Source organism: Anas platyrhynchos, chromosome 2 (assembly GCF_047663525.1).
Source record: "Anas platyrhynchos isolate ZD024472 breed Pekin duck chromosome 2, IASCAAS_PekinDuck_T2T, whole genome shotgun sequence".
NCBI lineage: Eukaryota > Metazoa > Chordata > Aves > Anseriformes > Anatidae > Anas > Anas platyrhynchos.
Window position 1 is genome coordinate 30,578,485 of NC_092588.1, and position 26,976 is coordinate 30,605,460.

The following is a 26,976-nucleotide window of genomic DNA, read 5'->3' on the forward strand; positions in this document are numbered from 1 at the left end:
CTCTAGAGGCAAAAACTCAGCATCTTGGAGTTTTATTCCTATAAAATAATCCTCACTAATTATGCTAGGGAAAACATATTAAAAATTATTTCATGTATTAGACCACAATGATGGCATGCCACCTCTGAAGGAGACTAAATAAATTTAATAAATAATGAAAAAAAAAAAACAACCACCTGAGAGTAGAGTGGCTATGTGAAAGAGCAAATAAAAATAATACAAAATAAACGGTTTGTTCAGGCTTCTTTTGTTGCTTTCTTATTAAGGAAAAAGCTTTGGGTGGCTATACTTTACTGGGGTAGAGAGGATTATCCTTATTTAATATTAGAATATAAGTTCTCAAATGCTTTTATCACAGGGGCTGGATCTCAACAGAGCTCACTACTTCCATTTACAGAAGATCCATATCTGCCCTGCAGAAGCACTTGAGATACCATCCTGTAAGCACTTAGTGTCTGGAGCAGCGCCTGCAGAACATGATCAGCCAGCTGTCTTAAGGCCACCTACAAGTGCTGTGCAGACCAGCGATCCCAAAACTCTTCAGTGAACAAATATTTAGAGCATTTGTGTCTACAAAGATGCTTTCTTAGTACATTTTTCAAACCCACATAATAACTCTCTTGAAAGAGAAGTAAAGACTGAAATAGGGCTCCAGAAAAGACCATTTCAACAGCAGTAGACCTTTTAAGCTCTACAAAACTTACACATGCATTATCCATACTTGCACACTCATACATATGCATACATGATTATAGATGTAATCAATCATAATTCATCAGGGCAATACAGACCTGGACACAAAACCATGAGAACACTATAGCACCATTCACTTTTGACCCTTCCTGTTTAGCAAAGGGCAAATGACTTCTGCTCCATCACAAAAATAAATAAATAAATAAATAAATAAATACATAAAATAAAATAAAATAAAATAAATAATAAAATAAAATCAATGCAATTCTGATACAACAGTTCAGACATACCACTAAGCCCTGCTTTTGCATGTAATGGTTGCACTGCACCATATACAGAAAACAGAAGCAGATGCACCAGGAATAAACCATAAACCATGGTTTTCTTTGGTTTGCTGTGAACTGCCAGGTTTTATAATTCTCTCGTGTCAATTATCTGGTGCATAATATGCAATTTCATGTTAAAGATTCTCTTTCAGTCCAGGTATTGGGTCTCTTCTACCCAACCACCTATTTTCACAAATTTTTCAGGAATTGCATCTTCATTGATGCATCTTCAGTTACTGTTTTGCTACTCACATCAAGCAATTAAATCACACAACATGCTGGGGTATAAAGGTGAAAAAACAGTGAGAGCACTGCTGGACAGACAGCGTTAGGCTAGGAAGAGGAGGTTGCAGTGACAGTGTAGTGTGTAGGGAAGGACTCCTTGCACAATGTATTTGCTTACAAGCTAAGTACTAACTGGCTCTAAATAAGCTCTCTTTAGTAAAGTACTGTCATCTATTAAACATTTCCAAAATTGGTTTAAGTTGATTACAGTTCTAAGGTTTGGAAAACTTGATTGTAACTAATCTTATTTATCCTATTGAGCCTTTGAATTTTTTTCTTCTGACCACAAGAGCTAATATCTCATTTATTTTTGGCAGAGAAAAGGGTAGATAATGGGTGTTGTTTGATTTCTTATATAATCCTCTTACTGAAAAGGAATAAGCTTTAAGGGAAAAAGTAAATATAATAGATGTTTTATGGTCTGAGACTACATGAAAAATATTACTAGTACTCTGGCAGTATTGGTTGCTATTGGTTTAAAATCAACTGTAGAATAACTTAATAATATATATTATATATATATATAAGGCATAACAGAATACTATCAAACAAGAAAAAAAACAAACTGTTTTTTAAAAGGCACTGAAGTTCAGCTTTGTCATATTCAGACAGTAGGTATTTTCTACGGTCTAACTCTGAAAGAAACTTATCCAACTACATGCCGTAACTTCCACATTAATGTACGTACTAGTGCTACAAAAAAGTCAGCTATTCATGTTCCAATAATTATTGGTACAATAGGGAAGTCTGGTGTATTTGGAAGGAATTAATATATGTAAAGCTACTATAAAAAGTCATCTAATCCGTTCATGAAGCACATAATGTTTCAGAATAAAAGTTAAGAAGCTCCATCCAACAAGAGGCCACAGTGCTATAATCACAAACAGCCATAGCCATAGTTACCAAAACTAGTACAAATACACAGCTTATCTGACTGTACTAAACTGGGTATCCATTAAAGACATAGCCTCTGCCAGTTATCTGCTATGGGGAAAGATTCATACCTGCTTTAGTGCACAGATTTGCTGTGTGAAACATCAGCCACTTCAATTTACAAATCAGAAAGAAAATACAGCTGCATTTATCAGAGCACTGTATTTGATGTAATCCCCTGAACATGTTTTGTAGCTAACAAAAGGTAAACATGTCTGCACAGAATTTATGTTCACAGCCTGCTTAGACTGCCAAGTTTCAGCTGGTATGTGTTGACCAAAATCTGTTACACTAAACAAGCATTATGTAACACATCTCTCTCAACCACTGAACTTGGCTCCTCCTACCTAAATTAGGAGATTGAAGATAAGGATTGGCAGGCATTCATAGTTTTAGAGATGAGGATGAGGATATATTCTCATTTATGCAAGTTGCTGAATTTAGGCAGCTTATTTGTTAAAGACCTACTCTGATCTTTCATAGCATTGAATTGAGACAACTCAAATATGATTTTAGTAAGATCAAAGCTGCATTCTGCAGAGGAGATGGAGGTCAAAAGCAAAAAGCCTATTTATTGCATAAATCTTTCCTTCTGAGCTCAGATAGTTTTTGTTCTAGCAAAGCATCTGAAATGACATGGCACCTTGTACAGTTATTCACCTCAATTCAAAAATACCAGATCCTTTAAGACTCTCGTTGTTACTCAATACCTCGATGGCAGAATTCAGAAGTTTTGGGCTTACTGACCTGTTAGACTTGAACCTCCACCGAGTATCATAAATCATTCTTCTAGTTTCTAACAGGTCATATCCTGTAATTACTTTTTACTTTGTGAAACAGTGAACCATTCAGTGAAGCATTTCTTTGCAAAACTGTAGAGCATTTTGGAGGTCATTTTGTCAGGGTGGGAGGCAAATGACCTGTTAGCTGAAAAATAACTGTATGTATGTACTCCTTTTTTCATCTCAAAGGATGACTGTGGTAAATCTGCACAGGTAGCCACATTGATTGTAATGACCGTAGCGAGTGACAGTGGCACTTAGACAAAGTAGTTAACTGCTGTGTAATTGCTGTGGTGCATGCCATTGGATTCAGTCAGTATCACACTTACCAGTTCATCAGTTTATCATTCTGCAGATCAAATAAGCCATCTTCCAACTTTGTCACTCTTACCAATACTATCATTTTTGCATATCTTATTCAGAAGTATGTACCTCTGAATCAATCTTTACTCATGTCCCTATAAGGACAGAAATGTGGTTGCATGCCTGATTGCACAGAACAAGGAAAGGAAAAAAATCTTCATCAGTTATTGAAAAGGAGAAAGGGTAGTGAGATTGCTTTTTGATACAGGACAAAATACATATTACAAGAAGCAGCATGCAAATGTTTTCATCATATGCAACACCTTTTATTTTGCCCCTACCTATGCAGAGCAATGAAGTACTTTTCAACAAGCCTTGCCATGTGCTTTCCATGCTGATCAGGAGCAGAGATCTTCCCTTCCCATCCTATTGCAAGCATCCTCAAACAGTGAGGAAACTACACTCTTTAACGTTTGCACATGCAGGCAGAAACAGCAAACACTGACAAATATCGGCAAAAGCCAGCACAAACATTTTCTACAGCTGACAGACCATACCAAGTTTTAACTGGAATACTAGAAATGCTTGGTGTGGAGCCATGCCAGTTTTATTTTCCTGCTTGTGGGCAGACAGAGTGAACAAGTTACATACGTCTTAACTAGTATTTGTCTTCAGCACTTGTCTTCCTTTCAGAAGTCGACCATCCTGTTTTACTTAACTTTTCCTAAAATACCCTATCAATAATATCGTTAGTCTGGGAACAGACATGCCTTTATTCAGTTTAAAAATTAAGGGATACAAGAATAAAGCAGAAGCCAAGAAGCTGTTGGGTCATCAGTTTCACATACAATTAAAACTAAGCACTACTGGTGTCCAGCCTAATGTGCTGTAGTCCACTTCCTCCCCTCCAAATAAAGCCTTGGACAGGAATCAAAGCCCTTTAACCTTATTTTTGGTAAAGACTTTTTTTTTTTTTACTAAAGAATGTTTTGCAAAATATCCTGATAATATTAAAAACTAGATACATCCGTCTTTGTGAAACATGCTTTATTCACTTTTCCAATGTGTGGACTATGTAAATTTGTTTTACATCCTCTAAATCTTCAGTGCTTATTACAGAGATTTCTTTGAATAATAGAAGTTACTGTGTGAGGAGATACTGTGTGACTCACTTACAGGAGTACTTCCAAATTTTAAGTGGACAATTTATCTTCAAAAAGCATTGCCACTGCAGGGAGCACCAGCAGCCAGGTCTCTCCTCGTGATCAAGGTATCATATAATTTGATTCTCTTGGGGCCAAAGTATCCTCCATTCCTGATTGCACCTTCAGCTTTTTGAGACTGTCTAGATTATAGCCTTGTGCCAGAAAAACCCATGTGATCCACAGAAGAGTGCAGCAGAAACAACACCTTTGCATGCTATACTTGCTAGGAACCCCTTTCCAGCCTGCCTCTTCTTCAGGTACACCTCACACCTGACTTACCATTTTGTTTAGCTGCTGACTGTTGTATCAACAGCACTGCTGGTAATAGGTAGCTTGGCACTTACCTCGCATAGCACAACCAAAGCCTGTCTCACCTCCAGAGCAACACGCCCAGAGCTGCCAGGCTGAGAGATAAGGGTGACTGCCACCCTCCTGCTCCTCTCCTCCTCCTGTTTGCCTGGTGCCCTTGTTCAAACTGCCAGTCAAAATTCGGAGGTGTAATTTACTAAGCAAAAACCTATGCAGAAACTGACTGGGGTTGATACCCATGATGCCAGCCAGCACTGCACGCACACGCATGTTAATGTTTTATTCTTAAGCAGCAACTTGTTTGCTCCAAGTGCAGTGATAGCAACGCACGGGATGAGGGCAAGGTGCTGAGCAGTGACTCAGTCCCTGATAGACATACGTACTCCCAGCTGTTACCCCTGGCGTTGTCAGCACAGGCAAATCATGAACTGACCCCACCTCTGTCCAACTCACCTGTGTCTCACGCTACCTCCACAGATATCAGCAGGCTGATTAGCTCTGGCAGGCTTCTTAGGGAGAGATAAGAAATCTGGCTAGGGCAAAAGAAACACAACAGTACTCGAGTATATTCAAAGGGGATCCCCAATCTCTTTCTAATTACCATTGCAGAGAGAAAGTCAGGCCCACTTTACCTTCTTGCTATTCGTCAGTTTTGTTTTCTTTTGTTTCTGGTTGGTTGGTTGGTTTGGTTGTTGTTTTTTTAACACTGTTTTAAAGGAAATATGTCTGTCACCTTTATGATTTTCATTGCTGTAGCCTTCTATCTCCCTGTGCCCAGAGATCATGTTGTCACACCTCAGTTCTCCATGAACACCAGTCACCTTAGCATTCATCTGGAGCTGCTTTGTTCACAGAACTCTAAGGCTGGTATACGAGGGCATGCATCCCTGGCATGCACCCCGAGTGCAATGCTGAAGAGGGATGGAACAAATCCCTGACTAACCAATTAATGTTTGTTTACCAGCTGTTCTGGCCCTGCCCTGTGTTTGGCTGCTCCCCACAGTTCTTCCTTAGGCATTCATCCAACCTTTGCTCCAGGAGTTAGTAGCAGTGACTCCAATCTTGACAGCAGTGAAGCTTTTTGAAGTGCTTCTAGAAAAAGAAGAAATTTCATCAGCACCAGAAAGATCTGGGAAGTAGGTATGCCACTGAAGCCTGAGAATCAAGGGTTGGAAGCAGGCATCCCATTTGAAAGGAAAGTGCCTTGAACACTGTCTGAAGCTCGTGTTGGAAACACCCCCTGGGCAGGGACCAGAAGGATGTCCTCCTCAGTTTCTTGACTGCCTGGGGTAGCAGATCATCTTGGATCTAGACAAGCTTGAAATGTCACTGGAAGATGCAGATTCGTTGGCAGACTGCAAAGTGGTTTGCCTACCAAAAGTTACTGACAGCCAAAGGACTCTTTTTGTATCAACAGCTAATAAGATACCTTATGACAGAGTGAATGAGAGGCAGGTTTCCAGCGACGTAAGCATGATTCTAGCAACTGCTTTCATATTATTCCTTAGGTGGCTTCTAGATGAAAGAGGATGCTTGTTACAAGGGGAACGTGGACTGCAATGAGTGTGAATGCAAAGGACAAAGAGGCAGAAGCTGATAATTTTTCAATCTGCAGAAGTGGAAAAGCTGATGATTGCTAGCACTTCCCACATACTAGGCAACTGCTGGTAACTTACACCCATATGTCAAAGTCCATGGAGACCTAGCCCAAGAGAGATCAGTTTTTGAGAGACGGAGTCCAACCGGTGGTGGTGACAGTAGTGCCCATGCGCCGTTATACCTTCATGTTGTACTTTATGCAGTCCAGCTTCAAGGAAAAACTTCCTGATATCGCAGTCTAAACTTGTTTCACAGCGTCAGTTGGGACAGACTTGGCTTTTTAAGACTTTTGTGACCTGGTCATGCAGCACAGGGTTTGCTTCTGCTACTTTACTGAGCCGTGGTGAGGCAGCAGGAGAGGCATGCTGCAGACAAGGGGTTCCAGGTCCCAGGCTGCCGTGGGGACAGTGGGTTTCTCTGTACCACACTGAGACCTCCAGTGTTACTTTTTATGGTTAAATTACCTGTTTACCACCTCCAAGTGCTAAGAGCCAAGGTGTCTTGATTTATATAACAATAGAGATTTCACTTTTGCTTTTATTAGAATTAAAGCATTTGGTGCTTTCTTTGCGTCTTGTCTCCTGAATCACTTCCCTAGAACTTCTTTTCCTGAAAACACAAACCCAGGAAGTTCCCACATCTTCTGCTTGCCAAATTAATAATGGTGAGCTCTGGTTATAGCCTAGAGGCTCTTCCTAGAAAGAAGGAGAGTTTTACATGGCAGGGAAATGAAGGGGGCAGCAGTTCTAGCTTGTGCTCCAGGATTCGCAGCTAGAAGAAGCTGTCCATGCTGCTCCTGAATGTCCCACTCCAAACCCATGAAAGCAAATGCTTGAAGTTTTGACCTGCCAGTATATATGCCAGTAAGAGCTGGGGAAACCTTTCTGCCCAGGTTCACATGCTGTGTTATAAGCACCATTGGGTAGTATTTACATTTGTACAAGACCATTCATAAGTAGCGCAGGGAACAAGAAATATTGGGCTGGAACAGGATAAGTGCAAGAAGTCTGCAACATAGACCTGAGACTGCTGTTTTGCTCAGAAGTATCCTGTGTATGGGTGCAACAGAAATACCAGGAATGCCTCAAAGGATCTTAGGAATATGAAAACATTATGGCACTGAGCTCACTTTCTAGGGTGCTCCTGAGAAGCAACTGAAAAACATGTATATGTTGCCATGACATCTATAGATATGACATCTATGCCATGACATGGATCTGTCTCCATGGAAGATGCAACAGTTCTACAATTTTCAAAACCCACTCCTGATTTAGGGGCACAGGTTGCCAGTGATGGACAAAAACTCCCAGAGGCCCATGTTCACCCTGCTACAATGCCCATTCATCCATCCCCTTAAGTGTCACGGCCACGTGGTCTTACCTAGCCCATCTTTAGTCGGCTTGCTCGCAGCCATGCCCTAATCTTAACCATACACAGAAGAAGGCACTAAATTGCATCATCTGCTTCAGAGGAGATAACAGACAACACTGGGTGTGACACACACTGACAATGACGCAGCTTCTCACAACTCATATAAAAACACATTAAATAAAATGTGACAAAATGGAATTCTGCCTGAGAAATGGCCTGTGAATTATGAGCATGATATTTTTCCTCCTAAAACTGTATGGCCCAGAAATTAAATAAAACAGGGATGAGAAATAAGATACTTCTTCAGCATTTCTAGAAAACAAGAATCTAAAACCTGCTGATCCAGAACACCTGTTTTATAGGACACTACCTCAAAAGACACTCAGATCTTCAAAATGAAGTGGTACATTCTGGAGCATTTCCAAAATCAATTCTTATTAAAAATGTAGTAATTGCGGTGTGGGGGAAAGAGAGCTTGGGCAATCATATTGAGCCTTGCTCATTCACAATCATTTTGAAAAATGCAACTGTTGAAAACTTCGATAACAATTTTTGAATATCGTGTAAAAGAATAAAAAGGTACTGTTGGTCACTCATTTCTTCCTTTTAGTTTTAGAGTCTACATTACCATTTAATCCATTTCTGCAGATTAGAACAATTTACAGTTCTTCACATGTTTTCATTTCAGGTCACTTGACGTCTGTGAGCACCCATATTATCTCTACTGAAGGAGAGAACATAAACCAAAGACACCAAAAGTCCCAAACAGAACAAGCACACCTATCCATTCACCAGTTCAAAGTCAGTCCTTTAAAATGTTTGAAATAAAACAAAAATTGTAGTATCTGCACACTGCTCTTATTATGAAATGTGCTTGCTACATCTTCAGGTGATATTTAAATGTACTTTCTCTGTTAAAAAATATATAAATAATAAGATGTTCAATTCCCAGCATGCGCTACCAGCTTTGATTTGCCAAGTGATGTTTATCGGATAAATTGCATTAACACCCATATTTTGATGGTAATTTTGCTTCTTTCTTAACATCTCCCTCCCACTCTATGCACACATCTATCTCCCAGGCATTACAAATGAAGAAAGGCATATTTTTTATCAGGATATTCAAAAATAAATATGTGTTTGCAATATTTAGGGGAAATTGCAGACACCAGCAAAAAAACCTCCAAAGTAGAGAATCTCTATTTTCAGCTGAGCTACAAACCTGTAAACTAATATTTTGCTTAAAAATAAGCATGCAAGTCAGGCATGCTGAAATAAGGGCCAAACAGGCACATGTTTGCAGGATTAGGCCCACAAAATCCAAGTTTACAATAAGTAATCTGTTTTATTATTATTATTATTATTATTACTATTACTATTATTATTATTATTATTATTATTATTATTATTATTATTATTATTATTATTTGTTTGTATCAATTGATTTTTTTTTATATCAGCCTGAAATATTTATATCAATCTGAAGGAAAACAGATTTCCTCTTCATTATTTACTACCATGCAATAAATGCAGCTGCTTGGTAGTAAAGAGGTCATTTTGTAAGAATTTTTAAGTGCATGGATTTAAGCATGCTGCTGGGACTAAAAACCAAGTCAAGTAAAAGCTGTGAGGATGGGGAGGGTACAGTTAGCAAAACAAAAACAAAACTGGAATTCACAGAAGCCATAACATTAAAATTTATTTTTACCCTTGAAGAAGTTCATTAAAAGTCAGAATTTACGTTTTTTGTTATGTGTGAAAGACAGAATAACCTTTCCTAAAATAAACATTATTCAGAGAAGTGATTATACAAAATGCTACTAATAAAACAAACAGAAAAAAAAACAAACATCAGATGGAAAAAAAAAAATCAGAATGCTTGTAATAGAACACACACATTTATTATTATACATCCAAAGCATGAAGAAAATAAACATTAGTGCCTTGCAATTTATTTCCAAGATTTAAGGCCTGACAGTTTTTCTTAGGGAAGACTTTGGTTCTACAAAATTGGAGATATTTTATTTTATCTCCTTCCACTGAAGTTCTTATCATGTCTCCTCCCTGCCTTGTTTCAACAACAGGAGAAAGAATCCTGGTTCCCTTTTGGAAAGAAAAAAAAAAAAAAAGAAGAAGAAGAAAAAAAGAAGAAGAAAAAAGAAAAAGAAAAAGAAAAAGAAAAAGAAAAAAAGAAAAAGAAAAAGAAAAAGAAAAAGAAAAAGAAAAAGAAAAAGAAAAAGAAAAAGAAAAAGAAAAAGAAAAAGAAAAAGAAAAAGAAAAAATGGAAAAATGGAAAAATGGAAAAATGGAAAAATGGACAGGTTGTCTTGGGTATTAACTACATTATCTTAAGGATGGATGGCAAAGCAAGTCAAGGCAAGTCACGGCAAGGCAAGGCAAGTCACGACAAGGCAAGGCAGGGAAAGGCAGGGAAAGGCAGGGAATGGCAAGGCAAGGCAAAAGGCGAGGCAAAAAGCGAGGAAGGCAAGGAAAGGAAGACAACAGAAAATTAGAAAGAAAAGTTAAATAAATGCCCTTTTGTACTCATATACATAGCATTATAAAAAAGAGCCATCACTAGAAAATATGTAAGTTTGCACCAATAGTAAAATATAAATGATTATATTTATAGGAAAGCACTCTTAGAAACACAAAAACAAACCTACATGAACTCCCAATGCATTGACATTTTCATTATTTCAGTACAGGTGAATATTTGCAAAGACCAGTGCCACTACCAAAAGAAAAAATAAAAACAAACAAACATGACATTGTACTTTATAAAGTAGGAAAAGCAAGAGAAAATGCATTAGCAAAGCCCTCCTGCTCCAATCCCTTCTTTTTTTTTTCTATGGTTCACTGAAGCAGAAGTCGGATTTGCAGTGTGCCGCATCTGGAATGTTTTTTTTTTCTCTCCCACTCAGCCTCCTCCAAGGCACTGAGACAGGCAGCCACCAGCTCGAAAACTTCCACTTGTTTAACAGGATGACTGCACCAAAGCCCGTCACTGCAACACAGGGCTCCAGCTGCTCAAGACCCATGAAAAAGAAATAGCTCCTGCCTCATGGATGCTGCCTCAGAGTCCAGGAGCAGGGCCACATCCTGCCCCAGCACCCAGCCACCGTGGAGTCTGTCGCCCAGCTGGGTGAGCGGGGAGTGTGAGCACTGGGAAAGTTGAGGCTGCCCATTTGAAGAAGTTTGGGGGTGTATTTCTGAGGCATTTTGATAATGCCCTCAATAACGTGCTTTAATTTTTGTTTAGCCCTGAAGCGGTCAGGCAGTTGGGCTCGATCATTGTTAGAATCCTTCTAACAGAAGTATTCTAAAAATAAATAAATACAAGAAATGGAGCCTTCCCCTTGGTGAACTGACCCAGCATCCCTCTTCCTATGGGCCATCAAATAATGATCACAGCAACTCAAGAGCTAAGAACTTTAGCAGAGGGGCAAGCAGAGCCTAGAACCTTCCAAGTTCAGGTTTGAAGCTACGAATTCCCATTCCAATTTTCCCCCCCCAATTTCAGGGCTTGTCTTATATCCAAGGTGAGGATGCCCTGGTGGGGCACCAGCATCCCCATGCCTGCTGGACACCCTGCGCCTGCCCGGCAGCTGCTTCCCCATCAGCACTGCCCCAACCTATGAGATTTCCTCCACCTCTGCACTGCTGCCCTCAGGAGGCGCCCCCATCCCACCGCTGGTTTGCTAAAATCACATTATTTGGCATCTTGTCCGTGGTGCTAAAATCTTTATAGGCATCTTCCTGTCCTGCAAAACAATAAGATAAAATGATTGCCACCTTCTGTTGAAGAAATAGTTTTCCATAGCTTGATAACAAAAATTTCCTGTGAGCTTCACATGTTTCCCTAACCCTTATCTTAATAGTTTTCCAGGAATATTTTCTTTTCTTTCCTAGCTTCCGTTGATAAAATTACCTTGAATTCTCACACACACCAAAAAAAAAACCAACAAAAAAACAACACAAAAACAGATAGCCACCTTACAGTTGAGTGCATGCATGTCACAGCTCTGCACTGAAGCACAGTGCATCAGCCATTTCATGTGTTTTTCCAGTGATTTGTACAGAAAAAGTAGCAACTGCAGTTCAACAAAATGGGAGTTCTGGTGCAACACAATTAGGTTGCTTGCTCTTGTTTAAATATATCAGAAGACTTGAACTTCCCAAACATGGATACCAGGGGAAGTTTTGGGTGCACAATAAACTCTGAACTGCGGTTCATCCAGGATCCTTTTGTGGTTTGGGGTTTTTCTGGCGGGTGGGAGGAGGTAGAGGGAACATACTTCTCCCCCCTCCCCTGCAGTTAGATGAGGATAACGTAAGTACCAGACACATTAACTCTTAAAAATAAGTGCATTCGCAGCAGTGGCCACACTTCCATGAATTGCATGAAGTCATGACAACTATTGCACTTACATTTTACTCCATAATAAAATAAAAATGTTCTAACTTTTAAACTATCTTTTCCCAATAATAAAATCATTCATTAATGGTAGCGCAACTTTGCAAGCAGCCTGAAGTCCAATCTAAAGGCACAACTAAAGATCTTCTCAAGCTGACAAATAACAGCTGTAGAAAGCCAGCAACATTCCCAGAAGTACTTAGTCTTACGAGAATGGGATCTTAACAAGAAATCATGTGCTTTGCAATCATGTAGTTATCCAGGAATATTGGTATTCCAGTGGATATCAATATATAATGCCAAAATAGCTGATTGTCCAAGCAGCAGATTTTACCAGGTCAGGAGACAATTAGATCTCCTTTAAAATCAAATTAGCTTTGAGAAATTATCCTCAAAAAATGTACGGAACAGAACCATGAAGTATGTTCATCCATGAACAGATAAAATTACTGGTGCCTTTCAGTTGTTAGCAATGCAATTCAGAGTATCTTCTTTTACTGTTTTAAAAGTTATTCCTGAAAGGTGGATGAAGCAGAAAACTGCACACTTTTGCACTAATACCCTGCATTATCCTGCATCCTTCCAGAAGTCATTTATTTGGAATTTTGCTCAGTCAAATAATTTACATAGTGAACCTAGCATGTCTCGTATTAAAATAGATAGTTCTATCAACTGCCACGGTATTAAAAAGAAGTGGGACACTTGAAGTATAAGCAACTTGACAGGAGTGTTTCAGTTTGACTCTCCCTCCGAAGGTTTCACCCACCAAGCCACAGCTCTGTCCTGCTCCAGAGAGAGAGCTTGCTAGCTACAGCTCGGCACCAAATACATTTTGCAACATGGGCAAACCACCATCACTTGGTCTCAGGTGAAAAAAAAAAACTTTTATAGCAGTCCCTCAAGACTCCTTTCATGAGTTCTTGATTAAAACTGGCTGGTAAGATGATACTCGGATAATCGGTCAAATTCTTTCTTTTAATATTTCAACTCAGTGGTGTCCATTCATTCTTAAAAAAAATAGGCAATTATATTTGCTGACTATACACTTCTGAAGATTTGTATTTGATCCTTTTGTAGGTAATCTTTTCCAAAAAAATCCTTACTACATCACTGAAAGAGGTGCTTTGAAAACAAAATCCATATAATGACTCCAAACATTTAAAAAAAAAAAAAAACAACAAAAAAAAAACACAGACACACATAAAAATTAGTCAAACCTCGAACCCACACAAATACATCAAATAACATCTGCATCATAAGTGTATACCACGGTCCAGGGCTAGGGCCAAAGCGCAGCTCACGCCACTTATTCCTCATTTTGATTAAAGGAAAAGTCCCACATCCATTCAGCACACAGAATCTTCATCTTACAAAACGGCAAGACAAGACCCTGCCACTACCAAAGAAAACAGCAGAACTGCTATGACACTCCGGCATCACTATTTAGAGTCATCATCCTATTAATATGTAAAGCTACTATGCTGCCTTTTCCCATGAATCACAACGAGCTTTGTTTTGAATTTAAATTGAAACAATTATCGGTCCTTTTGTTGTTTCAGGTAGCCAGTAAACTAGCACAACCAAACCAGCTAAAGAAGTCTTCCCGTGTGTTTTACCCCCTGACAATTTACTAACACCTGCATAAAATACCTCGTGTCACATGTGAGCACACATGTACAATCACAAGAAATCAGAAGGAGGATGTACCTGGAATAAAGTTGATCTTGAAGATATACTTTTGCATGCTTTATTCTGAAGCTTTTTCAAAACCTTTGAGTTTTTAAGTGCCAGACCACAAAAATAGTTAGGCATAAATTTACATTGCACAGCAGCAAATTTAAATGTGCACAGAGGCATGTCTGCAGACAATACTTGGCAGAAGAAGACAATAAACAATAATAAAAAGAGTGACAACTTAGGAAACATTTAAGAACAAGATAACTTAGCTATTAGTGGGGCAAAATCCTTGTCCAAATTCAAGATCTGACCCATCTGTCAAATACAACCTGCCACGCATTAAGGGAACAAGCAAAGCCAGATGCGTACTCTTTGTATGGAGCTATGTTGGTACTCATCACCACCATCCCTTGACCAAACAGTACATTAGTGGCATGAAATTATTACCAAAGTCAACTCGCTCAAAGCTGAAGGGGTGGAAAACATCCTCACTCTTCAATCTTGTCATAATACTTATAATGAAGGACTAAAACATTTTCCACAGAAAACCTAATGAGAAATGTTTACCCAATCCAAAGCAGAGCGCAGTCTAGAGACAATCACCCTGAGAGTTAAAAAGTGCTAAGTACTGGCACGGCACTTCTACATGAATGAAGTGGCACGATTCCAGTGAGCAAGAATGGGTGGAAAACATCCTGAGGAGTCTACACCTTTGCCAAGTCCATGAATTCATTCCTTGGTACTCATGCCCCACTCTTAGATAAGCAGCCTTACGAGAAGACAGAGGGGTTTTGGAGTCAGCCTTCTCTGCTGATGCAGATGAAAAAGGGACAGAGACCTCAAACCACAAAAACAATGTTGGTGGGAGGCAGTGGGGAGGGGACGCTACAAAGACATTTCATACCCCATTTTATTCCAAGCCTTTTCACTTGCAACAAAACATCACATTTTGCATTTATAGATTGTAAAATAGGTTTTGCAATCTACCTAGGGAAAAATCTAGCTACAAGAGTGTCTGTTAGAGTTTGAGCTGAGTCTACACTACAACACCTTCCCGAGCCATTCACTGGTTTCAGTCAATCCTGCCAGATTTCTTACAATGCTGGGGAAAATACAAAGCCCCAAGAAAACCATCCACCTTGCTCTCCCGAGCTGATGCCAGGCACCCTGGGTGAGCCAGCACCTGATGGGGAACCCCTTGGCAGTCCCTCCTCCCCGACCCACCCAGGCACCAAGCTCTCGGGAGAACGCTGGGCAGCCAAATCCTCCCACAGAGCCACTCCAGAATCCTTTTTTTTTTTTCTTCCCTCCTTTTTTTTTTTTTTTTTTTTTTTTTTAGGATTTCCTCCCCGCGGATGAGCGGCTCTTTCCACGCGCACTGCCAAGGTCCATCCTTCCGTCCCTGGCCGCGCACCCGGCACTGGGCGTGTAACCGGGGCCCTATGTAACCCCCCGCCGGCTCTGCCCCGCCGCAGCCGCCGCCCTCGGGGAGCCCCGACGGCCTCTCCCCGCTCCTCGGGCTCCTTCTCCTGCCTGCCCGGGACCTGCCGCCGACCTCCCCCGGGATGCCTCCTCCCCTGGCGGCCGGCCAGCCGCCCGCACCCTCCTCTGCGCGCTGAGGCCGCGGAGCCCTGCGCCGCCCGCGGAGAGCCCGACGGCAGCTCCGGGAGCAGAAAGCGAAAGTACCTGCAGCCGGCGGAAGCCCCATGGGAAAAGCAAAGCCCGGCCGAGCCGCAGCCGGGTCTGACAGCGCCGCGCCCCCCGACGGCAGCCGCCCGGGGTGCTGAGCTCCCCGCTTCTCCCGCTCCCCCCCCAACTCGCGGCTCCGCTCGCCCCCTGGCTCGCCCCCTGGCACCATGGGCAAGACGGCGCCGCCACCATGACCGCCGAGCCGCCGCCGCTGCTCCCTGCCACCCCCCCGGCGGACCATGTCCCATGGTAAGGAGCGCAGCGCAGCGCCGCGCCCCCCCCGCTCCGCACCCGCGCACCGCTCACCGCTCCGCCGGCTCTGCCGTCTCCTCGCCTCCTCTGTGGCTGCGCGGTGCCGCCCGGTGCCCTTTTATCCCCGCGGTGACGGCCCCGGGGAAATTCCCAGTTTTGCTTTTCTTTTTTTTTTTTTTTTTTTTCCTGTCCGATTTTGTCCTTAGAATGAAAGTAAAAGAGCCCCGTCCCCAGCCCGGCCGCTGCCGGGAAAGCGGCCGGAGAAGAGTGAGGGGGGTGGAGGGGGGTGAAAAAAGGGGGTGGTGGTGCTGGGGGAGTCGCGCGGAGCTCCGCGGGTACCCGCGGTCAGCCCCGCGGGGGCGCGCCCCGAGCAGGTGCCGCGCAGCGCCGGAGGCTGCAGCCGAGCCCCGCGCCCCTTGCGAGGGCCGGGGGCGGGCGGGCAGAAAGCCCCCGCCGGGCCGCTGCCGTCGAGGGTCGCTGCGGGTGTCGGGCGGGCGAGCAGGGGCACGGCTGTCACCCTATAACGCGGGAGGTTTGCGGGGGGATCCCGCAGCCCTGGGGAGCGGGAGGGTCGCTTGCACAAAGCAGAGGAAAAGGGGATTTTTAGGACCATAAAGAGGGGCTTTTCTCCATTTGGAAATACTGGAATGCTGAGTCTTCCCGGCTTTCCTTGGAGAATTTTCTGGGGGTTTCCACATAAAACTTAGGAGCTTTTCAGGAGTTTGCTGAAAGAGTGGGGTTTACCAGCAGTGTAAGATTCCTTTCTTCAGAAGAGCTAGCCATATGGCCACTATCAGCTCTGCTTCTTGGGACTGTACTAGATCAGCCCAAAGCTGCTGGGACTCGTTAAGATGCTCATCTAACAGAGCATTTAGGAACGTCTAAACTGGTTGCATTGGGATCCTGCTGTGGGTCAAGGGGCTTGGTGAGTGTGCAGCATCCCTTTCAGAATTAACTGCTCTGATTCTGGCATTTCCTCATTTAAAAGATTTGCCGCCTGACCAATACAGAGAAAGTAAAACGAGAGGAAGAGAAGTGATTTTGCAGTTTTCATCTGTCACTCCATTCTTACCAGAAAAAAAGAAAAAAAGTTTTAAAAGTGATGGAATATGTTACAGTGACTTTAATTTAGAAGGTTGTTATTTGTGTCTCCGAAGTGTCCTTCTGAAGCAACATAGCTGAGTTGTTTGTATCACTTTTTTGTAAGTGTGTATTACAGTTCCTTTTTTATTATTATTATTATTTTTTTTATTTGTACTGGAATCAAGAGGTGCAGTGGTATGCTGGAAAAAATGCTGTCCTGTAATTGACTTTTAGCATGCTTCTGCAACATCTTTTTGATATCACAGTCATACAAATCCCTGTCCTATAAACTGATAATTCTCTTGGAGTAGAGGTAGTTAGCATAGAGATTTACAAAGGTGAAGCTCTGTGGAAGTCAGATCTCCATCTGGAGGTCCTATCTGCCTTGCTTAGGCACTATTTTTTTGTATTTACTGCCTGTAGGATCAAATCTCTTCAGGCTAGATTTCTTGAGATCCTTATAGACAGCTCTGATGATTAGTGTCTGAAAAGGTTAGATCATTTGGTCTTCAGCCAAATGAATTTCCCATCCAAAATTGGCAGGCAGCTTGCCACAAGAAAAAAAAAAAAGGAATTGTATAGGTGAAAATCTTCCAGTCCTGTTTCTAGGACAGAGGTGTACATCATAGCATGTTCACAAAGTACTCTGTCAGAAAAAAAGGCTTTGGCAGGCAGAAAAGTGATACACGTTCTGCTCTGAAGCAGCAGCATGCAGTAGGGCTGGGCTGGGCTGTGAGGGACTTTCTATGAACAGCAGACAGTCATGGCGTGACCCTGGTTCTTGCATGTTGGAGGTTATGTGGCTCAGTAGAGATTACGGTCAAGTTTCACTGCTTTCTTCTTTGAAGCTGTGCAACAAGAATAAGTATTTTAAAAGCATATTCAGGGATACATATTTTACTTTCATCTCTAGTGTTCTGCAGTTATTCAAAGTTTCTTTCTGAGTTTGGGATTCACAAGTGATGCCCAAGTCCAGAGATGCCCAACTCTGAGTGTCTGGCTGTGCCCAGTGCTCCCATCCTCACCAAAGAGGAAGGCAGGAGGGTGTAGGGTCAGGGCATCCCTTCTGCCTTTCCTGGCAGCTCTGGTGTCTCCAGTTACCCTGTGTAGGTTTGTTGCTCTTACTGAGTAGCATAGATGGGTAGAAACAGCTCATAATGCTGCAGGAATTTGCTTTGCTGAAGGTCTTTGATCATCCTCCAACACATTTTATTTTTCTGCCTACAAGCTTCCAGCATCCTGCTCAGTCCAGCTGTAGGCCAGTGCCCAGATACTAGCTTCCTATTAGCTTCCTCACTCCCAACATTAGACTAGTCACAAGCAGCCTCTAGTTACCATCACTCCCTTCAGGCTGACCAGGTATTTTGGTCCTTTCTCTCTTTGCCCATCCTTTCAAAGCTTCTGTTTTCCTGAATGTCATGCAAGGAGAGAAGACCAGTGGTCTGGGTGAAGAAGGATGGTCCACTGAGGGGAGAAACAGGAACAATGAGGCTTGCTCCAAAAGATTGCAAAACCTTGCAGAAAAAGTTGTATTGCTACTTTGTCTCGTGTAATAACTAATATGGGTTTCTACATCCAATCAGCCTGTCTGTGTCATCATTGTCTGTGTCAATGTCTGTGAGAATTTGTAGGATTCATTACAGGAAAATTCACTAATTTAGGTGGAATTCAGCTGCAGACACTTGAATGTCTACATCTGTTTCACTAGGGCACTTGTTTGTCTACATATGTACTGATAGGTGGTTATGGCCCCATTATGGTCAATAGAGAGACCTCATCAATGCTTTCTACAAAGACTGGAGAGGAACTCAAGTTGACATGAAGTGGCTGGTCAGCTTGATAGCTGAAGGCTCTCAACCACACTGGCTAAATCACCCTTCAGTGTGAGGAAGTTTTAGACTCAGCTAGAGTTTTACTCTGGAGCTGAATCTTTCCTTTGAGGTACAAGTCATTTGGTTGTACAGAGATTCCCTTTAAACTGTTTTAACAGATTACAGAATATATTTGTTAATACAGGATATACTCTATGGCATGCAATGTGTACTTAACTGCTCTTGTTGTAATCCAGCCTTTTTTAGATCTATCTTTCGGGTTCTGCCACTACTCCTTGTTCTGTCACCAGTGAATTCATCTAGTTGTACAATGGGAAATAAAACAGCGGAGATCCGTGTGAAGTATGAGAATATACTAAGCCACGACATCGATGAGCTGGTAGGTAATAGCTTTTTGGCTTACCTGAAACATTAATTATTTTTAGATGATAGCAAATAATAAAACAAACAAACAAACAACAAATAACCAAACAAAAAAGCTCTAATGTTAACATTTGATAAAAGACAAATGTAAAATTGCATGTTGTACTGGGTTTGTGGCTTTATTTGAGGACATGCTGCCTATTTGCTTGCACAAATACTGTGATACATGTGTTTGTATTTGTACACCAAGTAGTTAGACACAAGTACCATTTGGACCTAAGCAGTATAATATACTGAAAACAACAACAAGAACAACACTTTTCTAAGGTAGTTTTATTACTACATGTCTTTTATTTTCTTGTCAAGAGAAAAAAGCATTCTGTAAGCTGCAATTTGCTCTACTAATTGTAGGCTTCTTGACTAAAGTTTTATGTTGTCCATTGAATACAAATGAACAGAGGCACAAAATTCAAGTCACCAATTTTCAAAACAATTTCTATGTTATATTCCAGCCAGTGAGCCCATTCACTGACCATTTTAAAGGTAAAACCCTGCTATTAAAATTTTAGATAAGTAGGCTTGTTTGGATATTTATGTGTATTGAAACATTTTTTATGGAGAGTGACTGAAATCTTTCATTTTTCAACTGTTTAAGACTTTTGCTTCATTAACAGATGTTATTATAATTTTAATAGTCCTAGATATTCATATCATTATCATCATAATCGTTCAGAATTACTAAGGTACCTTTCTAAAGGTTAAGTAGTAAATTAATACAATTGTAGTTAATGCAAGTGATGTAAAACTCACCCGTATTACAATAGAAGTTTATTTCTATTTTACCTATCAATACATTTTATATAACCAACAAAGAATCAAGTTTTCAAGATAGCAGCAGAGAAAAAGTTAACTTTCTCAGTGCAAGTAGCAACCTCTCCTCCATCATGGCTTTATCAGCCACAATTATTACAGCTATACAAATGCGCACCGCTAGAGTTTACAGATTCATGCCCCAAACTTACCTTCATCAAGAATTATTAACAAATTAATCTGCCAAGAACGCTTTCATGGGAGAAAGCACTTTCCACTCTTGGATTAGCAGAGGCATTTCTATGAAAAGGGGATTTTTCTGACAGTTTGTTACTAAAGTAGAACTCACCATTCTGTTGCAGTCATAAATCAAGATCTGTTTGCATGAAGTGTGAGTGATAGATGGTGTTTTTCCAAAGGTGAAATCGAGAGCTATTATATTTCTTCACACTTAGCATCCACTACCATCATTCAGAGCATTATGCTGGTGGCTTCCAACCTTTCTTTACTAAGACGCATCAACTCTTCCCTGAAAGCGAAATACCTTTAGGTTCAGGGAAAGATCATTTCATCTTCAAAAACGTTTTGATCATGTGTGTGATAATCTTGAGACTGCACAAAGAGAAAGGTCCTGCTTTTCTGTCTTCTCTGTAGAGAAATCACATTGTCCTCAACAAGGCACCAAAGACGGGCAAAAAATCATGGCCATGTTAGTACAGATAGCATCTTTAGTCTGTCATCATTTTTTTTGTGACAAAGACAAGTGTTTCCTGGATAACAAATAAAAAGCTCTTGGTGAGCAGTTATCAAATAGGTGATCTATAAGAGGTACCAACATGACAGGAAGAAGAGCCTCTGGGAAGCAGATCCTGCTGTCTTCCTGCAGTGGAGAACCATGAGGCGCTGTCCTGGTTTCAGTTAGGACAGAGTTAATTCAGTTAATAACTGAAACCAGGACAGGCACATCCCATCTCTGCTGGAGCTGCAGGACCAGGGAAGCCAGGAGGATGTTTTCTGTTTTAATAATAATAATAATAATAATAATAATAATAATAATAATAATAATAATAATAATAATAATAACAACAACAACAACAACAATAACAATAACAATAACAATAATAAACCTTCAAAATATTAGGGATGTTGCCCTTGGGTCATAGCAACTCTTTACTAGGAAGTTTCCTGGAGTTGTATAGGCAAACTCAGTAACTTTCAGTCCCTCAATGTGATGTTTGGACACAGTCATGGACATGACTGGTGGGTTCTATACTAGATCTTCAGAAATTAATTTGATTTTCATGAATGTCTTTTTGAGGCCAGGATTTCTCTTGAGTTGCTTCAGCCACAGCAAATAAACTGCCTTCAGAAATGGTTACTACAGTATGCTACAGATGGAGTCAGTGGTTAGAGAATGAAGCCACAGATAAAACTGAATTTCATGATGATTTTTTATTTTATTTTATTTTATTTTATTTTATTTTATTTTATTTTATTTTATTTTATTTTATTTTATTTTAATCTTGGTGCTCTATGACTGCAGCAAAATTTCAGTCTGTTGTGGTACAAGTAGAGATGAGCATTATATTCATAACGCTTTTTTGTGTCAGTGAATATTTGGCTCCCTAAACTCCTGGGTTTGAAAACCCTTCCTGTAGAAAGTGCTGTTCATCTTGGATGAGCTTCTGAAATACAGGATTTATGCAAAAATCTGCAGAAAAGCCCTGCATATGAGGTTGGCTAATGTGTTCGTTCATATGCACACCTAAATGAGGAGAGCAAGTATAGTATTGACAGGAGCTGTCTTCTCTTTTAAAGCTTTTTTTGGTTGCATTAAGTTATTTGTGTACAGGCTGAAGAAGAAACAGAAGGGTTTTGTTGAGTTAGATTCAATTGTCATCTGGATGACAACCATGAAAGCAGAACAAAAAGCAGAGAGAATAAACTACTGGTAAAATATTATGGCCACACAAAGGGAGCAAGTGTACGGTTTTTTGGATTATCTCAAAATACATATTCTGTTAATCCACGTTAAATTAATGGTAGAATATGCCTAGGGCTTTTTATTAAGGCAAACGTTGACAGATGTTGTGTTTGATGTCTGTGGAAGATTTAAATATTCCTGTAGTTTTTTAAATGCTAAAAGACCAAGTGATTCAAGGGAATATGAAGGTTTAAAATGAATAGACTTTCATCCAGTTCTGGGCTCTGCATTACAAAAGAGATAGCTACTGGAGAGAGTCCCGTGAAGGGTGATGAGCAAGGGACTGGAGCATCTCTCCTGTGAGGAGATGCTGAAGGAGCTGGGAGTGATCTGTCTGGGGAAGAAGAGGCTCAGGAAGGATCTCATCAGGAGGGATCTCATCAATAAATACCTGAAGGCAGGGTGCAAAGAAGACAGAGCCAGGCTCTTTTCAGTGGTGCTCAGTGGCAGGAGAAGAGGCAATGAGCGCAAACACAGGAGCTTCCACTGAATGTAGGCATGTAATGTGCAATGAATATAGCACTTCTTTACTGTGCTGGTGACAGAGCACTGTCAGGGAGGCTGTTCTACCTCCTTGGAGATCTTCAAAAGCTGCCTCCATGTGGTCCTGGGCAACCTGCCCTCAGTGTCCCTGCCTGAGCAGGAACTTGGACCAACTGACCTCCAGAGGTCCCTTCCTTGCTGTGATTCTATGTGATTCTGTGAGTACCTTTGCAAATTGTAGCTGTAATTGGGGTTTTCTTTGCTTGCTTGACAAGGGAAAGCTCAGAACTGTACACTGACCCTGCTACAACAGAGGAGATCTTACAGAGCAATTTAATGTTAAGGTCACCAACTATAAGTGAGAAACTTGGCTAATTTGATTAAAAATACTTCCGTGATTAAACATATATTATATTTTACAGGTAAATATGTCTGCAGAGTATCGTGACAGGTGCTGCAAGAATAAAAAACATGAACATAGCAAGGTGTTCTTCTGCAATGATACTCAGGTAAAGTTTAGCTTCTCAAAAATTACTTTAGAGAATACGAACCCCAAAGGATTCTTCGTACAATCCACTCCCTGAATAACACATTGTGATAGTGAATAATGTAACATTTTTTAATTGTCAAAGCATGGTGTTCAGGAATTATTCCTTTTAGGAATTTGGAATCATAGAATCTGTCCAGTAAACAGATATTTTTTCATTCGAATCATTAAACAATACCACATCAGAAATCTTTTTTTTTTTTTTTTTTTTTCTACTGCAACAATTGCTTTAAATTTGTAATACAAATTAGTACAGAATGCTGATTGTATTTTGACAGTGGAAGAAAACAAAATTTTTCCAACATCTGTTTTTGTTTTTCTACAGAAATCATGTTAGCTAAGGTTTCCACTTACGGTCTGAGAGCTTAAAAAATAGTCTGGGCAGATCTTAAATAACTGAAAGCAATTGTCCATTGTAGCTGTGGATTTTATCATGACTTGGTAAAAGGACTGAGTTCAAAAATTGGTCAGCATTTTCCTGATTGCGTCAGCTGCTTTCATTAAGGCTATGATTTATCCCTAATATTATTATTGCTAGTATTATTATTGCTAATTACAAATTGATGTTTTAAATATTTTGAAGAGATGGCAGTTGGGTCAGATTAGTCATGATTTATTGGAACAGACTGCTGTTATGCCAGATAAAGAAACTAATGGTTACTGATGGAGCTTTTGTTTTAAGACAAACAAATACTACATGGAATTAACAGTGCACAGACATTTCAGCAAGTTTTTTTTGTTGCTCTCTTCACAGGAAATAGAATCACTACAGAGTATGGCATGCAACATGCTCAAATTCTTTAATAAGCAAAAAATCATCAAAGAATTTAGATGGAAAGCAGCATTAGTCTCATGTGGGACATTACAAGTTCTACAGTGCAAATGTGAAAGACATAAAAAAGAAAAGGTGAGTGGTAGTGATGGAAGTATGTGCCTTACTCCTCAGAGCTCTTCAGCACAGATTATCACATCTACCTCTCAAAGGTGCATCTATCATGCACATGTTACATGCATGACAAATTTTGCTCTGTATAGCATGTCTTGTAACAGACATTAAACCTGGTGCAAAGACTATTTAAGTCAATGATCTGGATGTCTGTAGTCAAGATACGTAGTCTGGTTTAGTAGTGAAAGACTTCAATTAATTCTCCAGTAAAAGACAAAGATCGGACTTATACAAATAATTGCCTTTAACTTCTATATACATAAAATCACGCTTGCTACTTCACATTGGATTTCTACCCTGAATTTAATGTTTAAGGTGGCTTATTTCAACAAATAATCAGTGGGAGTTTCTCTCCTTTCCATAATCCCTTTGATTATTGATCTTATTTTTATCCACTGTATCTCAAACTCAACAAGAGTAGTTAGATATGAAAGTATTTAGATTTTTAGTTATTGGCAGCATCAGCTCTTTAATATGTCAGTCAAATTTAGTGCAGTGCTCTACCATAGAGAAGGAAAAGTGTTCATTTAAGTGTGGCCTGCAGTTTTACCTAATTGGCCAACATCAAAAAGCCTCCTTGCAGGCACCAAAGCCAGCCACCAAAAAATCTTTGTGGTTGGTTTACATAGGTGGATTGAAGGCTACATTTAACTCTTTTTTTTCTTTTTTTCTTTTTTTCTTTTTTTCTTTTTTTTTTTTTCCTCCATAATACGGAGAAACGTATAACCTAAAAACCAGATCTTCAAAGTAATCATTGTTGTCTATATTTTGCTTAGACAACTCTGGTGAATCTAACATTTGCCTAACCGTAAAAAGACTCCTAGTTCAGTAACAGAAGTCAAAGAGTGTCACCTAACTCCATGGATGCCTGTTTTTATTTAAGGACCAATTACATTAAAGTTATTTGGTAAAACTCTGTGACAGTCTGTAAAAGTCTATAACGTCTTATAAAAGTCCATAATATCTACTATTTCAACCTGGATAAGAGGAAGCTCAGGGAGGATCTTATCAATATAACCTGAAGGGTAAATACCTGAAGAAGGGTAAATACCTGAAGGGAGGATGCAATGAAGATGGAGCCAGGCTCTGTTCAGTGGTGCCCAGAGCAAGGACAAGAGGCGCTGGGCACAAACTGGAACACAGAAGGCTCAGGAAGCACTTCCATACTGTGTGGGTGACAGAGCCTTGGCACAGGCTGCCCAGAGAGTTTGAGGAGTCTCCTTCCTTGGAGATCCTCAAGAGCTGCCTGGAGAGTCTGCTCTGGGTGTCCTTGCTTGGGCAGGAGGTTGGAGCAGGTGATCTCTAGTGGTCCCTTCCAACCTTAACCCTTCTGTGTGATTCTGTGAAGTCACAGTCATAGAATGTGCACAAGAATCCCAGTCTGGTGAGATCCTGACTTTTGATCCTGCCCAGATCAGCGGGAAGCGGTGGCAGTAGGGCTGTGTTCACAGTGAGAACTGATGCAGGCTGGGCCCCGCCACAGCACATTTTGTGAGGAGCCCAGCATTCTGGCTAAGTTACCATGTAAGATACCTGCATTATTTATTGAGGTGCAATGAAATTAGTTTGCTTTAAAATACGTCTGTATAAAAAGAATTAACACTTCTCAATTAACTCAATATAAACTATTGTTTTTCAGGTTTGCATGCAGATAAATACACATAATAATGAAGATAGAGAAACAGGTGAACAGTCAAAAAAGAAATGTAACCACGAATTTTGTGAACTGAAAGAGAATATATCTAGCCTTCGATCCTGCTGGAATAAATTTGAAAAAATAATTTCCAGGTGATTCCAGATGAATCCTGCTCTTTTCTATCAAAGTGGCATTACTTTGTATCTTTGCATTTCATATGCATCCTTTGAGTAACTCTGTTCACTTACATGAATACCGGAATTCAGATGGAAAGCTACTGTACTTTGATCCTGGAGAAGGAATAAACAGAAACAGCTAAACCAAGCTGCTGAACTCCAAGAAGGGGAAATAGAGAACAGTGTTTGAAACAAAAAACTCCAGAGAAGGTTGTGTCCCACCTTCACACTCTGGAAAGTACTTCGAATTTTCTGATCTTCTGAGTGACTTTATAATACCTTCCTATGAAAGCAATCCAGTTAGACGTCTACTGCAATTTATAAAAAAATCTTAGAAGCTGCAGGCCAAAAAACAAACAAACAAACCCCAAAACAAAAACAGTATGGAAAAGCAGCTGATTTTTTTTTCTATCTATAGAAAACACATCAAGGACCAAAATGAACAATATACCAAACAAGCAGCAGCTCTTGAGTTTGTTCTGCTGATGCAATAATGTTTTCAGTGTGAGCATCTAATGGGCTTGCAAATTGATTTAGGTCTGAAAAATGGGGAAAAGGTATGCTATTTTAAAAGCCTTGGAAGGGTAGTGATTTTTGAGAGATGTAGCACACTTCTGCTGGCTGAAGCAGAGGCAAGACAGTAAGGCATATGGAAGGCGAGAATTGGGGTGCCTGAATGTAAGTTTGCTCAGCTGACTGGAAACAGCAATAGCGTTATGCATTTGGTTATTGGAGTTAGCTGACAGAGGACCTAGAATTTCTTACCTTCAGATTGTGATTTCTTATATGCAATCGTTTTATATAACATGTTTAACGTGTTAGAAAAACGTGACTCAAAATGTGTGAATACTTTCAGAGAATAATATATTGGCATTTAACTAATAAAGTGTTCATATTTAATTTTGGATAAATAGAGGTATTTTTATAGATGTTTATAACTCTTTTGCAGTTTCTTACTTTGATATAACTCCTTTGATAATAAAATATTTGTCTTCTATGGAATTGGGCTGTTGGCTTTTTGAGTGTTAGTACTCCTTTCTTAGCTTCTTTTTTTTTTTTCCACAGCTGGTCATTATAATCACAGTGGCTTTTGTAAGATCCTGCTGCATGAGTTTTCCTATTTTAAAGTATCTGTTTCTTAATTGCTTATAACCGTATAATTTAGGTACACAGTTCCAGACCAGCTGTCCACCTTGGACTAAATATTTTGTGAAATCTTCAACTAAGCCTGTTCTTTCCTGATTCAGAGTGAAATTTTTCTGTGGAACTACTCAG

The 26,976-nt window shown here is 40.3% G+C and overlaps 1 protein-coding gene and 1 long non-coding RNA gene across 2 annotated transcripts in view; one reads left to right on the forward strand and one right to left on the reverse strand.

The window, feature by feature from the left end:
- LOC119715912 (uncharacterized) overlaps window positions 1-25,409 on the reverse strand; it is a 140,800-nt gene extending 115,391 nt beyond the window's left edge. Inside the window, exons 1-4 of the long non-coding RNA XR_011807438.1 lie at window positions 24,941-25,409; window positions 20,279-20,458; window positions 18,974-19,159; window positions 15,896-17,772 (exon numbers count right to left, since the gene is read on the reverse strand). This is a non-coding gene — a long non-coding RNA (uncharacterized lncRNA). The remainder of the gene's footprint in view (window positions 1-15,895; window positions 17,773-18,973; window positions 19,160-20,278; window positions 20,459-24,940) is intronic.
- Window positions 14,639-26,698, forward strand: IL7 (interleukin 7). The gene is made up of 5 exons (XM_027452384.3): window positions 14,639-15,838; window positions 18,993-19,135; window positions 22,819-22,905; window positions 23,698-23,850; window positions 25,529-26,698. The coding sequence occupies exons 1-5, from the start codon at window positions 15,829-15,831 to the stop codon at window positions 25,679-25,681; spliced, it is 546 nt and encodes a 181-aa protein (XP_027308185.1). The 5' UTR covers window positions 14,639-15,828; the 3' UTR covers window positions 25,682-26,698.
- The last annotated feature ends 278 nt before the right edge of the window (window positions 26,699-26,976 follow it).